Below are 15,382 nucleotides of genomic sequence, written 5' to 3'. Positions count from 1 at the left end.
AGACAAGGGCGCTGAATTGCGCTCCACAGCCTCTCAGCCACTGTGGGCTGCGAAAAGGGAGGAGAATCGCTGTCATGTCACCCGCGATGCCGCGAGGGGCAAAAGAGGCCCCCAAAAGAACGTGATTCCACTGTCTTGCAGCACCTCATTCTAAACCATCTGCCACGTACTATTGTGCTCCAGTCGCCGGTCCTGTGTGATGAGGTCCTCCAACTTTGGGCTGATAAATCAGTGGTAGTGAGCTTGCCTTCCACGGGTGACACCCTGGGTATTTGAGAGGGGAAAATGAAGACACCTAGCCATCGAGCTAGGTGTGTCCCAGCACAAGCAACCAGATTGAGTGAGTGGCTTTTAGGAATAGGAATTGATTTCTGGTCTGTGGGTCCGTTGACCGGGCAGAAGGCCTGCCGGCCACAGTCGACCTCTCTTTCCAGGCCTTAGGCAAGTGTCCCTGCTCCGGGTGCAAATTCCTTCCGGGTTCAGGGTTGAGGTGAGGTGGATTTGAAGGGAGTGTCTGTAGAATGGCATTTAGAATTGTTCTTGAGATCAGGGAATGGGGGCCAGGATAGGCAGAAGGAATGAGCCTGTGTGACCGGTTTGGACTCCACGGAGTGAGGAATAAGTGAATGCTCACCGCCTGCACGCTTGACTTCCATGCCTGCTAGAGAGGAACACAGCCTATGAAAATGTGTGTGTCCTAGGCTTTTTTTCTGACAAGCTTACTGCCCTAGGGCCTCAACTGAGCAAATGGAGCTCCACCCCAGTTGGCGCTCTGCTTGGCATGATGAAAGCTTTTCTGGCTCCAGTGTCAGCCCTCATGCCTCAGACTGGTACACAGGGCACCACAGTAGATGCCACTGTAAGGTGGTTGTGCTCCTTGCTACTGTTGTTTTTCAGTCCCTCTGTTTTGTTCCCTGAGCCGTGTGTGTGTGTGTGTGTGTATGTGTGTCCATACACACAATTATACCTGACCTTTTGTAGGAGTATTGTTAACAGTAGCCCCAAATGTCCATCAAAAAATGTCCATCTGAAGATTGGGTAATCAAAATGTGGACTGTGTGTGAAATGAAATCTTATTCAGCCTTTGAAACTAAGTACTGAGCTAGTGAGATAGCTCAGTAGGTAAAAGAGTTTGATGTGCAAGCCTGATGACCTGAGTTATATCCTCAGAACCAACTCCCAGAAGTTATCCCTCTGACCTCCAAAATAATAGGGGAAGAAGAAGAGGAAGAAGAAGAAAAGAGGAAGAAGAAGAAGAAGAAGAAGAAGAAGAAGAAGAAGAAGAAGAAGTTGAGAATTGATACATGCTACAATTCAGCTGAGCCTTGACAGTATTGAAGTATTTGAAGGAAAGTAATCACAAAGGACCATTAATGAGTATCTGGAACAAGCAAATCCATAGAAGGAACAATTTGTCACTGAATATGGTGTCCAGTCCTTTAATCCCAGAAATTCATGAGACTTGAAACAAGAGACCACAAATTTGAGGCTAGCCTGAGTTACACAGTGAGAATCATCTCAATCTCTCCTCCAAAACATTGGTATTGTCTGGGGCCGGGGAGGGGGAGTAGTTGGTAGTGGGCCCAGGGATTTTTTTTAGAGGAAGATGATGAAAATGTTCGAAAGTGAAATGATGGTTGATAGTTGCACAATCCTGTAAATATAGTCTCAGAACCCCTGCCTGTACACTTTAAATGAGTGAACTTTATGATACATAAATGATTTCCCAATAACGCTGCTAACATTTTTTAAAAACTGGGTGTCCTGAATATATTCTGGTAATTCTAGTTGGTGAACATTTGGATGGTTTCTTCTCTTAAGCTATTTTGAGTAACACTGCTGTGAACAAATCTATTCTGTCTTCCCCTTCCGCATCTTGAGGGCTGGTTCTTCATGATGAAGCACACATAATGTACTGGGCCCTTATCAAAGGGCAGCTTCGGATGGGTGGAGAGGAGCGGCGGAGGCACAGAGCATTTGGAAGCCAGCCTGCCTAGCCACTAACAGAAGTCACGTGATCCCTCCCTGACTTGATTTCCCCTTCTGCCCAGTGAAGGGGAGGGGAAGCAGAAGTCACTTCTTGCCTTCTTACAGGTGGTGTTGAGGAAGGTTCTCTGTTCAGGGTAAGGTGGGCTCTCCGGGGTGGCATGGGTTCTCATGAGTCTGGTAGAGCCGGGCTGCTGTCTTTTGGATGGTGAAGGGTGACAAATGGAGGAGCATCCAGAAGGTCCTCTTTGGCTACAGATAAGGTCAGAGAAATCAAGAAATTCATGACTGGTGCCTGGTGAGCAGAGCTGCGGTGTGGGCTGGTCACCAGAAGAGGAGGCGCTGGTGCTGAGCAAGGAAGTCTTTATTGATGTGAAATGTTGTTGGCAAACTATTAGCTATATGTCAATAGATATGGGCTTCAGGCAAAGGCCTGGGAGTGTCCCAGAAACACTCATCAAAGGACTAGGGACCTATGGGATGGGAGAAAGCCAGGGATTTCCAGGTCTGTGAGCAGGTAGAACACCAGACAGAGTACAGGGTCCATTCAGCTGTTGATACCTGTTTAGGTCCCCATGGGCTTGCAGACGTGTGTAGAGAGCCTGGCCTGCGCGCAGCATCTCTTCCTTATTCTTCTTGCCACTGCTTTCTTTACTGCAGCTGTGAGCATGCTCAGATCTTCCCCCAGCTGAAACCAACCTCTTCTTGACCTCCTTCTCCTGCAGCTAACCATCCATCTTTTGTTCTTTTCCCTGCCAAGCTCCTTCAAAGACTCATTTGCACCCACGACTTCCACCATTAACTACCTCTGCAAGCTTTAACCCAGGGGAGGCCCTCACACACCCACCTTTCCCACCAGGATTCTTCCAGCTCTCTTTTCCCTTCCTGTCACCAAATATGACTGTTTCCCTTTCAGGCTACTCAGCACCCCTCTTCCTGAAATGCCTCCTCTTCCCTTCTGGAAGCTTTCCCTCCTGATCCTGGTCCTGGTCCTGGGTGAGTATGTGTGTGTGTGTGGGAGGGTGAGTGCATGGGGGCATGACACAGCCAGTTTCCTAGCACCCTTCCTTGAGCACTCTTGCTTCCTCCAGGGGAAATCTTGTTCCCTGAGGCCTCTGTTCTTACCTGGGCTGAGATGACCAGATCGATAATCCAGGCTCCCGGTCTTTCCAAAGGCCCACAGAATCCCTGTCAGGGCCACATCCAACTTGAACTACCCATGGTCTGCACTGCCAGCATCTTTCTCATCCACCACGAGTGTCTCTTCTGGACCCATATCTACCTCTTGGTTTTTCCTTGGTCACTGTGCTTGGCCAGCCACTGAGCCTCGTAATTCTCCCATGTAAAATGTGCACATCTTCTCTGTTCCCTCCGCTTCCTCTCCTGCTCCGCTTCTCATAGTTTCAGACCAAGGCTGTGACTGTTGCTGACAGGTGGCCAGCCTCCACCTCCTTTTTTCCAGGCCCTTTGGGATTGTTTTTCTTTTCTTTTTTAAATTTTTTTTTAAAGATTTATTTATTTATGTAGATGAGCGCTCTATCTGTGTGTACACCTACATGCCAGAAGAGGGCATCAGATCTCATTACAAATGGTTGTGAGCCACCATGTGGTTTTCTGGGAATTGAACTCAGGACCTCAGAAGAAAAAACAGTGCTCTGAACCACCAAGCCATCTCTCCAGCCCCAGGATTGTTTTTCTAAGTGACATTGTCTTGGGTTAGGCTGAAGCTCCACGGCACAGGGCTGCCTAACATGCACAGGCCCTGGTTCAGTCCCCAGCACCACAAGAAATAGAGTAGCATCTTCCAGATCCTTCAGTCCCCCATTCAAAAGCCTCAAGAACTTTCAAATGCCAACAAAGTAGTCTATGATTGATTGCTTTACATGCTGGGATGCACTTTCATATCATAGGAGAGATAGGGCTGCTATTTCTCTTCCTGGATAAGAGAGCTGGGCTCAGAAAATGGGACCTGTTGGACTCACCATGCTATAGGTGGAGCTGAGACCTCTGGCACTATTGGTGTCCCACCTTGGAGGCTTGCTCACTGGCACTATGTTGCCCAGACTTAGGATTGGTGCCCTATCAAGCCCCTCAGCTTGCCCAAGATACAGCAAACTTATACCTTCCCTTACATGCGCTGTTTGTTCTGTCTACCTACAAAGCGCCTTCCCTTGCCACCCATCCTTCTCCACAAACAGAGCATCTTGTCCCTTCTCAAGCCCAGGCTCAACTTCCTTTCTCTGGAAACCTTCTAGCCAGTGCCTGCTCAGCAAGTTCTGTGCCTAATCTGAGGCACCTAGAACACACAACCCTGAGCTCTGGCACACCCAAGCAGGTGGGGCGACCCACCCCATCTTCACAGTGGGCTTCCGGCAGCACTGCTGAGTAAATGAAGGAATGGGTGGTCTGCTGAGAGGTTCTCCTTCGGGGAGAGCTCAGCTCCTCCTGAGCCACAACACCTCTGCGGTGTGGGTTCTAGCTCAGTCAAGCACATGGCTCTGCTTCGGCCTTGCTCAGTCTTGGCTTGTCTGTGACTGGGGCTATGGGCTCCAACTTTGCTAGCTCCCAGGTATGTGGTGAGCATGCCAAGGATGCTGAGCGTGGGGAAACAGTCATGAGTGCAAGCTGCTGTAATGTGTGCAGAGCCTTTCTTGTGCTCCCTCAGGGTATGCTTGCATCCTGTCTTTCTTCCTGTGAGATGGAGAGAGCTGGAAGCCAAGGACTCTCTCTGTCCCCCGGGGAACTTGGCAGATAGGGCCCAGAGCTTGGGAGATAATAGGGCCCAGAGCTCATATCACCTCCTGGTTCCTCCCCAGGCCTCAGCTGTGCCCTGGCTTACAGGGAAGTTTGGGTAAGTTTATTCGCTATCTGGGTTTCACTTCTCTGGTTTGTCCATGGGAGCATTGGGTTAAAAAACTCAGATGTTCAGTTTTTTGTTTTTTTTTTTCCAATATGGCAAATAAAATCTATGTTCAAACATAGTCATACAACAGATAAGAAAATCCACCCCCAAAACCCCCCTAAACAAAACAACTACAATAAAAACACCAACCAACCAACAACAACCCATATGTAAAATGGAAAATTTTGCTTAAAGCAAAAATGGCTCCCCAAGACCCCAAGAAACCCTAATCTTCCTTCCTCACCCTGGGACTCCTCTGCTAAGTCCTTAGTGTTTCTAGATCCGTACATGAGAGGGCGTGGCCTTCCTTTCCTCCATTGCCTTTGCTGTTCCACCTTTGCAGAAGCTCAGCTGCAGGTAAGAAAGACAGGTCAGAGGTCAGAGGTCAGAGGCATGCCCTCATCCTCCAGAGAGGACTATAAATGGGAGTCATTTGTGCTTGTGTCTGTAACTGTGAACTTTTTCCGGAGGTCCCTGCCTTCTTATCTCAGCTTACCCTCTGATATGTACAGTCACTGAGGAGAACGAGGTGAATGAATGATGACACTGGCTAAAAAGGCACCTCAGCCCCTTTCTCCAGGATTTAGGAACAGTTGGTGCCATCTGGAATGACCAGAACTAAGTGGCCCCGTTACTTACTCTCTGCCCATGTTCCCATCACACACAGATACAGGCTCCTATAGACTTGGTGTGTCCCTTCACAGAATTTCAGAACTGGGAAATTTCAGAGCTGGAAAAAAGAGAAAGGAGGAAGAGACCTACATTTCTGGTCTTCAAAGGCAGAGCAGTCTGAGACAGGAAAACGAAGGAGCTTCTAGGAAGTCGCTACTGGGATGGGCAGAACCGGAGAGGTACATATTTCCCTGCTCTTCTGCTCTTTGTTCTGACTTCAGGGTCTTATTTAGTCTCCTTGTCCCTGCAGTGCCCAGAATCATTCTGAAAACTTTGACACAGGAACCAGAATAATCTGCTTGCTTTTCTATTTCTTTTTGTTTTATGGTGAAAAAAAAAAAAAAAAAAAAAAAAAGGAACAGATTTCTTGCATTCTAAGCCAGCACCCTACAATTGAACTGAACTATACCCCTAGCCTCAGGAGAGGGCATTAGCTTTGCTTTGTTTGTTTGTATGTGTGTTTGTTTTGTCTTTTCTTGTTTTGTTTTTCAAGACAGAGTTTTTATGTGTGGCCTTGGCTGTCCTGGAACTCACTCTGTAGAGCAGGCTGGCCTCAGACTCAGATCCCCCTGTCTCTGTTTCCCACGTGCTGGGATTAAAGGCGTGTGCAACCACCACTGCCCAGCTTGGTTTTAGCTTTTTTTTTAGATAAGGTCTCACTGTGTAACCCAGGCTGGCGAGGAACTCACTGTATAACCTAGGCTGGTCTTGAGTTCCTGCTCTTCCTGCCTTAAAGATGAAAAAACAGGCATGTATTGTTGTGCCTAGCCTCAGAGGAGAATCTACAGTGTCTCCCATGAGTCCACCCAAACCTCAACACTCAGCCTTTCTCTCCTTGTTGGTGTCCAAAAGAGTGGGCAGGCTTCTGGGGGAGTTTGGGAGCAATGTGGAGGGCTCCAGAAAGGAGACGGTTCAAGACTGCTGAGCAGGGCATTGCCACCTCTGCCCTCTTACTTCTATGCCTGCCATGCCCAGCAGGCCCACAGTGCCAGCAGAGAAACCAGGGACTTGGAAGGAAAAAGACAGGACTGAGAGGAATTTGGGTGAAGACTGGGGCCCTGGAGCCTTTTTACTTACTGTGATGCCGTCTTGCCTCAGAGTCGCATGCTTAGTCTAAAGCTTTTCACTTGGGCACCTTTAAGAGCACTCAAGCCTAGTACCTGTGGGATTTGGTCCCCACATAGCTCCACTATCAGCACAGGGCAGATTTCAGCCTTTTGAACTTTGGACTCTCCTTCCCTCCCCTTTTCCCCATTGGCCTGGCACTGCCAACTTGCCTTTTTTTTTTTTTTTTTAAAGATTATATGACATTTTATTTATTTAGTGCATGTGCCTGTGTGGGGAGCACCACAGTGCGCATGTGGAGGTCAGAAGGCAGCCTCTGAGAGAGACAGTTCTCTTCTCCCACGTGGTGGCTGCTGTGGGATCGGACTGAGGTTGCCAGGTTTGGCAGCAACTGCATGGACTCCTGAGCCATCTTGTTGGCCTCCTGCTCTCCTTTTAAGTAACTGTTCTGTAGAGACTCTCCATAAGGCCGCTTATGCAGCTCTTATAGTCGGAGGGGCTATTCCTGGCCCACCTGGCATCCGGAGAAGGAAACCAGGGCTCTGCTGGAGGCAGGGAGAACCATGGAAGGCCATGTGGCTGTGGGAGGAGGGGCATCTAGTCAGAGATCTGGGGCATGTGTGAAAAAACGGCATCACATCTTTGGCTCAGCGCCTACTCCAGCCACTTGGCTCCTCCTGCTCAGCCTGTCCTTCCCACAGTGTCCTCCTCTCCCCCAAGCCGCTGGCTGCCCAAAGCTGGGTTTGCCATAAAATTGACAAGAGGCAAACGCAAACTTAGGAGAGGACCGCAGATATAACTCAGCTGTAGAATAGTTGACGAGCGTGCACAAGGTCCGAGTTCTAGTCCTCAGCACCAGACCAAACAGAACTAACTAACCAAACAGCAAAACATTCATTTGCCCAGCACTGCTGGATTGCATCTACCATTCCAGCATTGGGAAGGCAGAGCTAAAATGACTAATGAGGCCATCCTGGGACACATTGCAAGTCTTTGTATTAAAAAAAAAAAAAAAAAAGAAAAGAAAATTAATTAAGAGAAAGGCTTTATGCCTTAAAGGCCTTGAGCCAAGGAAAAAAAGGGTCAAGAGGCAGAGATGCCACACAGACCTCAGTCTCATGTTGGCATGGTGTGGGCAGGGCAGAATGTCAGCTTGCTCTAAGGAGCAGGGAGGAATGAAAGGTAGGTAGGAAGGGCACCTGTCAGCTAGCCTTTGTGGAAGGACTGCTGTTTTGTCATGGATCCTTGTTCTCTGAGGATGGAAAACGAAGATGTTTTTTTCCCTTCATTGTGCTTCCTCCTCTGAAGAAAACCCGAATAGCCCTCACACTTCCTCCCAGCTACCCAGGTTCTAGAAACTGCACCCTACTGTGATCGACAGCAAATTCCAGCACAAGTAGCTCTTCCTTCTGCGGGCAGAACCCTCCTCCTCACCCCGAGATCCACCAAGGGGCAGTAGGATTGGGGGTCCCCCAAGCCTGACACACACAGCTCTCCCAGTGACTGTGCACTGCAGGCCCTTTCCCAACACAGACAGGATTTCTCGGGGTGGCATCTCTGTAAGGCACCGAGAGGGAAGGCTTGGGGCTGTGCACGTGAAACTGGAAGTGATGAGGTGAGGGCTAGGGGCACCGTGGGGGAAGGCCCCGGCGGGGGCGTGGTCTTCTTAAGGAGCCGATGCTGGCTGGAGTCCTTGGCAAGTTCCTTTCGTCCCCCAGCCTGCTTCTTTTTCTGGAACACAGGAGATTGGACTAGGCACTGCGTGGTCTTAGGTGCTGGATTAGAAAGGACGGGAAGAGGGGGTGGAGAAAGGAGCATAGTAGTGGGACGCTGACAGCTGGGCCCTTCCTCTGAGCCTCAGCATCCCCATCTGCAAAATGGAAATTGCTAAGAGCCTGAAAAGCATTCTGAACACGGATGAGAAAGGGATATTATGACTCAGGATACCGCCTGCAAAGTAACGTGTGTGCTGGAAGCCTGTGCGTTCCTGACAGCGCGGGGACTGGTTTCCTGAAAAGAGTAGGTTTTGGGATTAGGGGAGAGGCCAAGATGCCAACCCGTTGGTGGTTGTAGGAGGTCAGAGAGGGGCCTTCTTGAGTCCCGCAGGTGATTTGGCCTCGGGCTGCCGCCTGCCGCATTGGGAAGGGAGGGAGGAAGGGCACACGGGAGGCGGCACCTCGGTACTGTCCCGAGGCTGGATTCATACATCACACCAGCCGAGAAGCTCACGTTTTCCCAGCTTTTCTCACACAGAATCACTTCCTTTGTTTAGAGGAGGGGGTGGGGGAGGAGACGGAGGGCGACAAGGGAGGGGCCCGCGGGTGCCGCCGCCGCCCCCGCCCCCTCCTCCCGGTGTGCGGGAGCCGGATTGTCACTCAGCTCCCGCGCCGCGCCGGGGGGCGAGGAAGGCGCTGGCGCCAGAGTGGAGAGTCTCGGCTGGCTACCACCTCCTGGAACTAACAGGCTAGCCCTGGCTTCTCCCGACGTCCTCCAAGGGAGCGACTCATCCAGGCTTCGAGGTCTGGGGCTACTTGGGTAGACAGTTCAGGTGGCCAGCAGCTCGGCCAGCTTTGGTGTGACCTTGGGTAAGTCTGTGCCTCAGTTCGTGCACCATGGGTGTGCAGGAGAGGGGTGGATGAACCGACTAGAACGACCGCCCTGGGGCAGTCGATGGGCCAGGATTCTGGGCAGAGCTGGAGCGGGACCAGGAGACTGCTAAGAGTCGGGCACTAGCGGAGTCCCAGGTGGGTGGGCACAGGGTAGGCGTGCGCGCTAGCGGGGAACGGGAGCCCACAGACCCGCCAGGTTCTGGGCTTAGTCCCTCAGACTCACGCCTGCCATCCAGTCCCAGGTACGAAACAGGGGCACTACCTCTTTAAAAGCGTCCGGGGCTGAACCTCTGCGGCACCATGTGATTGCTTGAAAGGCCGGGCTGGGAGCGCAGCGGCGGGAGCCTGGAGAAACGATGAGCCGATGCGCGCACGGTGCCCAGAGCCCAGCCCTGCCTGGCTCGGTTCCGGAAAGCTTCCCGGGGAACTTAGGGCAACGCCTTTGGGATCCCCTTCTGGTTGGCAGGCAGGATGGTGAGCTCCCTGCCTCCGGGTCGGCGGACACCTGTGGGCATTGTCGATGCATAGGGGATCCTTCCGGAGTGGGTGTGCTGGAAGCCACCTCACACCTCACAGAAGCCAGTGGTGGAGTGAGTGCTGCTATTTTAAGTTGCTGAATGGAACCTCTGAGGACAAGGGGAGGGGACAGAGGTTAAGCAGCTAGCGAGTGCCTGGCCAGCCTGGGCAGGCACTGCGTCTGCTAACTGGGGCACATCTTCGCAGGGCTGCCTATGTCCCCCTCCTTCCCAGGCTGGCACCCGCACCGCAGACTTCCTGGCCACAGGTGTTGGCCTCGTGCCCCAGGGCGCCTGTCTGCTGATGTGCCCAGCTCCTGCCCACCATGCCGCCCTACATCTCAGCCTTCCAGGCTGCCTACATTGGCATCGAGGTGCTCATTGCCTTGGTCTCTGTGCCCGGAAATGTGCTGGTGATCTGGGCTGTGAAGGTAAACCAGGCGCTTCGAGATGCCACCTTCTGTTTCATCGTATCACTGGCGGTGGCTGATGTGGCCGTTGGCGCCCTGGTCATCCCACTGGCTATCCTTATCAACATCGGGCCACAGACCTACTTCCACACCTGCCTCATGGTGGCCTGTCCTGTCCTCATCCTCACCCAGAGCTCCATCCTGGCCCTGCTTGCTATCGCTGTGGATCGGTACCTCAGAGTCAAGATCCCTCTCCGGTGAGTTCATAGCAACTAAAGGTACTCTGTGAAACCCTGTGTTGGGTGGCTTAGGGATGAGCTAAAGAAGATTTTTTTTAAAGTGCATAAGCCTCCTAGGCAGCCAGTAGGTATTCTCTGGCCGTTGGATCCTAGCCTACCCTGCTTTCCCGGGCTCTGTGTCAGGGATGCTCAGCTGACCTGCAGTTAGAAAGGCAGGAGGGGGCTGGGTGTCTGGAGAAGTACCATCATGACAGTGTCCATGACCTCAGTGCTGTAGCCTCTGCAAGCGGGGAGCCTGAGGCAGCTGATGAGGTAGGGCCTGGAGTGGGGTTGGAGCATTTGGAGGGCCCTAAGATAGGACAGTCAGTGTAGGGTTGGGAATGATCTGGGTTCTACAAGTCCCAGGGAGGAGGAGAGAAGAGCTCCAGGGAGAGTTGAGGACATGTTGAGGGTGGCACAGTGGTGCCAAGGGTGCTGCTGCTTCTTGGACCAGACCAGGCTGACTTCCGGAAGACACTCTTTAGCTCACTTGTTCTGCAAATGTTTCTGTACCAGCCAGCTCCACCCTCCAGTCTGTCCTGCTGAGCCCAAAGGGTTAGTTGCTTTTGCCCAGCTCCCACTGAGGGGATCTCTTTTGCAAGCAGGGAGAATGCTGGTGGCTGCCCATCCTGTTCTGGCTGTCGCCTGTAGAGGTGCTTTTGCTGTTTCTAGGCAGCCTAGAGTAGGAAGCTTAATGGTGGCAGTCCTCATTGTGGGGGGTCCATCTACCTCAAGGCTGCCTGCCCAGGCCTACCAAGCCATAATCTTGGCACCAGGCAGTGCCTGGGTCACCAAGTGCCAGCAAGTGCCTGGGCACACTGCCAGGAACTGGCGCTGCTGGGACACTCTTTTGAGTGTGCTTCCCCCCCTTTGAATTCTTGTTGCCAGTAGATTTTCTAATGGTGAGCTTTAGCCATCTCTAGCACCTGCCAATCTATGCAGCTTCCTAGCTCCCATATCTGGGACATGGAGCCTCTGATCTCATTTGGCAGTTTGCCTGGGCAGTCCTAGGCACCCAGAGTTCTCCCTTTGGTCACATTTATGCATGTTAACTTTTCCAGCCTCTTTTCGTGTCACACATTCCCTGGGTCCAGTGAGGGAGGTGGAGCAGGAACTGGAAGAGGGGAAGCAGGTTCAGAGGATCTCCCAGAGCCAGGTGTGGATAGCTCAATTCAACCATGTCCTCCCTCTGCTTCCTGTGCCTAGGACCCTGTTGCCAGCCTCTTGTTCCCATCCCTGATGAGCCTCCCTCACAGCCACCAAGTTTCACAGGGTTGGTGGGGTGCAGGCTGCTGCTGCTCAGGGGAGAAGGAAACACAGTCCAGAGGCCACATAAGTTCAGCTCCCAGAGCCTTTCATGCTGCCATTAAACCCTGGTTGTTGCTGGCCTGCATCAGTCAAGCTGGTCTCAGGTCCATTAGATGGGCTGGGCCCCAGTGCCCAACCATTACAACAGCGTGGCCACATTAGGAATGCACACAGATGGGCAGACGGAGGAAGGCTGCTCAAGGGAGGCTGCCTGCTGAGCGGGTGCCAAGGCAAGTTAAAGGCTCTATCCTGCTGCATGGAGGTCACAGGCCTCAGAATGTGCCCTCTTTACCCCGTGGGCCTGGGGAATGGAGGTGGCCACAATGGTAGGAACTGCAGGCTCATTCCTCCTAGAGGCAGCTGCTGTCGCTTTGAAGGTGGCGGTACTGGTGAACTGCCTTCTGAGAGTTAGAGGTGGGACACAAGTAGAATTTAATGCAGGCATGGGCTTGAATGCTTTTACAAATGACTAGCAGTGTCACCTGGAGAGAGTCACCTATTTAACCTCTTGAAACTTTAATTTCATCTATAAAGGGGGACAGAAATAATAGAATGACTGCCTGGGGTTCCTAGAAGAATATATAGCAATTAGCATTATGCCGGACATATTGTTTGCAGGCCATAAATGGCAAGTTTAGCTTTATTATTAATAGATGGCTGAATTGGGGCTGAACAGGCAAGCTGTTTCCCCAACCCAAGCATGTGTTCTCTTAAATGGATACGTGCACAACACAGTCCAAGAAGGTGTCAGAAGACTGTTAAGTTATATCTGTATGTGTTTTCCCTGCTCTAACGGACTGCCAGTTCCTCAAAGGCAATAGCCTGGGCAGCGACCACATCTTGTCTGTTTTTGTGAATTACCCAGAATGCCCAGCAGCAATGGATAGTTCTTGGCACCCTGTAAATGTTGATAGAAATGACTGGACTACCAGATCACATGGGTGAGTCTCAAGAAGGCTTTTGGGGGGGGGGGGATAACCTTTATCCTTTTTGCTGTAGACTAGACTGGTCCCCCACTCTACTTCAGAGATCTTCCCACAGCTGTCCTCACTTGCTCAGCAGTGTTCCTGGGAGCATTCCCCCCACCATGAAGAACTTCAAGTTAAAGCCTAGCTTCTAACGAGACTCCTCGGCCAAGGTGCCAATCACTCTAGACCAGATCTGTCATTGCCCAGGTACCCGGCGAGAGGTACAGAATGCTCTGTATCCTTCTGGGTAGCTGCAGTCAGTGAGATGCCAGGCTTTTGAGCCCTCAGGCACCTGGATCCCTGCCCTGACATGTTAGGCAAAGGTTGATGTGGCCCTTGGCCCAGAGAATAATGCCACTAAGTGTCCGCGAGGAGTGCCTGGGCATCTGGATGTAGAAGTCAGGCAGACCTTCATAGACTAAGGATTAGGTTGGTGGGTCAGCCACAGGTTTTATTCCCTTCCATTTCGCAGAAAGCTGACAGAGAAAAAGAGATTCACCTCATACAGTGTGGCCCACTCACATTATTTCTGAAGTTGGAGTAGTTGATTTTCAATAATTTGTGGTCTTTTGCGTGCTGCATCCTACCTACCCATGCTTGGTAACTGAGAAGCTATCCCCCACTCCTCGTTCCAGGGACTCTTCATTGTTTATCTTCCCACTCCTCACCCAGGGCTGTCTTGGCACTCTGCAATAAATTAGTGTCTGCTCCAAGGTGCTCCCTGCTTCTGTGAGAATGCTGTCCTTGGCCAGGTGGGTTGCAGTGAAGCGAGTGTTGGCAGGGTCCGGGGGGTAGACCTCAGTTTGGACCTTGCTGTGTTACCAGATAACTGCAGCCTTGGAAGCCGCTCCACCTTCGCAAACGTTTCTCTCTGCTGTAAATATGATCCATTCAAGGTCACCGAGGTTCCTTTTGGCTCTAACCCTCTGTGGTTCTTCCTCCTCCTGGTTTCTGCCAGTGCTGTCTTGGGAACCCTGGGCAGGTTTTGTGTTGGGTTTTTCCACTCCTAGTGATTGATCATGTGGTAGCTGTGTTTTGTTTTGTGTATATTTTATCCCATTGACCATTTGGAGCCTCTCAGTAGTGGAGGCTACTGCCAGCCTCGTTCTACAGTTCTTCAGATAAACTGAGGTGAGAGGCCTGAAAGATTCAGTAATTCTCCTAGGCAAACTGCTTGTCCAGGCCCCACTAACAGATGCCTTTAACCTGTAAGCACACGCTCAGACCTAAGCAGCTGTCTTGTTGGCCCCTGTTTCCTCAAAGCACCAGGTGCTTCGTCCCCTCTTGCTTTTGCCAGCACTGTGTACTGGCTTGGCTCACACTCAGCCGCCCCCCCCCCCCTCTACTGGACAGTTGAGTTCCTGGAAGCCTTGCTGCTGTCCACACCTGGAGGCTTGTCTGGGAGGTAAGGCATGTTGGGCTGAGCTTGGAAAGGAAAAGAAATCTGCTAGATTAAGATTTGTTTGCTTTAGGCCATTGATTTAGCAACCCCTGATCTGGTTTAGGCCTTGTTTATCTTTTTATTCGACAACCAAAATGGTTAATGCACTGCCAACACCCGAGCAGCCATCTGTGACCTCTGTGTCCCAGGACAGTTGCTTTGAGTCTCCATCTGCTTCTAGAAGAAGCAGGGTGTCTCCAGCTGCTCTAAGGATGCGTTAGTCATAGGATAGAGTGCATGAGGCAAAAAAAAAAAGCAGCCAGAGGAAGCCATCGAGAGGAAACCAAGGGCCAGGGAAGCGGGGCCTTGTTCAGGGTCACTGGCTGGGCACTCTATGCTCTTCCCAGATCACACTCTTCTCAGTGTGGAAACAAAAAATGCAGCTGCAGTGGACTGGGTTAGTGGATGAGTGCTAGGCTGTGGGCCACGAGGGAGGCCGCTCTCTGTTCGTGCTGGGGCAGCTTGCAGGTGCTTATGTTAGATGCAACTGAACCAAGGTACATGGTTTTCCTGGAAGAGGTGTCTGGGTTCGTTTCAGGGGTGAAAGCATTCCTTCTCCCCACATTGGGATGGCTTCCAAAAAGTCTTTGTGTGCCTGTGAGGCTACTATACTGAGGAACTTTGTGGTGAAGCCCACCCAGGGCCCCTGGGCTGGAGCCTGAGGGGCTGCACCCTGATGTTATTTGAGAGTGTTAAAGCACCATGCTGATTGCGAGGAATGTGGAGAAGAATAAAGACAGACAAATCCCCCAGTACTTCTTCCACCTACAGAGGACGACTGTTAACATTTTGGTGTTCCAGAAAAATTTTCCACACATATGTGTATATATTTAGCTGTATTATTTCTGCATATGGCATATAGATATCTATATATGGCTTTAAATCCCATTTTTTTTACTTAACATTACATTACAAACATTTATGCATGTCAACTAAAATTATTTTGTGAGAGTTTTTATTACAGTATAAGATTGTATTATTATCCATCTTTTAAGTTTCAGCTAAAATAGCCTGTCCTCGGGGAATCCACCTCCCGCCCCTGCCAGCCAGCTTCACTTTGTCTGTTGGGTGCTCAGAATGGATGTGTGCCTCCTTCCATATTACTTCAGGCCCAGGGAGCTTTCTATTTAAAACTGCTCTCTGGGGTCTGAGGAAGCCCCAGAGTTCCAGGACACTCTGCTTACATACTCAAGTATCTTCCACATCTGGCATGGGGTACACATGCTAT

The 15,382-nt window shown here is 51.1% G+C and overlaps 1 protein-coding gene and 1 long non-coding RNA gene across 5 annotated transcripts in view; one reads left to right on the top strand and one right to left on the bottom strand.

The window, feature by feature from the left end:
* Window positions 1–1,423: 1,423 nt before the first annotated feature.
* LOC129669721 (uncharacterized) lies at window positions 1,424–6,743 on the bottom strand. Of its 2 annotated transcripts, XR_008719073.1 has the most exons (4): window positions 6,638–6,743; window positions 5,528–5,618; window positions 5,133–5,239; window positions 1,424–2,238 (listed from the first exon to the last, which is right to left on the bottom strand). It is a non-coding gene; the product is annotated as an uncharacterized LOC129669721 (long non-coding RNA). The 2 variants fall into 2 exon arrangements; XR_008719072.1 differs by having other exon boundaries at window positions 1,424–5,239.
* A 1,884-nt stretch (window positions 6,744–8,627) lies between these two features.
* Window positions 8,628–15,382, top strand: part of Adora1 (adenosine A1 receptor) — a 32,197-nt gene continuing 25,442 nt past the window's right edge. The window contains exons 1-2 of one of the 3 annotated variants that reach the window (XM_055598156.1): window positions 8,628–8,644; window positions 9,958–10,416. In XM_055598156.1, coding sequence (XP_055454131.1) covers window positions 10,076–10,416 — 341 coding nt within the window. In that variant the 5' untranslated portion in view covers window positions 8,628–8,644; window positions 9,958–10,075. Of the gene's footprint in view, window positions 8,645–8,994; window positions 9,211–9,957; window positions 10,417–15,382 lie in introns of those variants that run through there. The other 2 variants (XM_055598157.1, XM_055598155.1) reach the window with 2 other exon arrangements.

The sequence above is a fragment of the Psammomys obesus genome, unplaced genomic scaffold (assembly GCF_907164565.1).
Source record: "Psammomys obesus unplaced genomic scaffold, mPsaObe1.curated_primary_1811, whole genome shotgun sequence".
NCBI lineage: Eukaryota > Metazoa > Chordata > Mammalia > Rodentia > Muridae > Psammomys > Psammomys obesus.
Note: the sequence above shows the minus strand (reverse complement) of the source record. Positions and strands in the feature narration are given on the sequence as shown.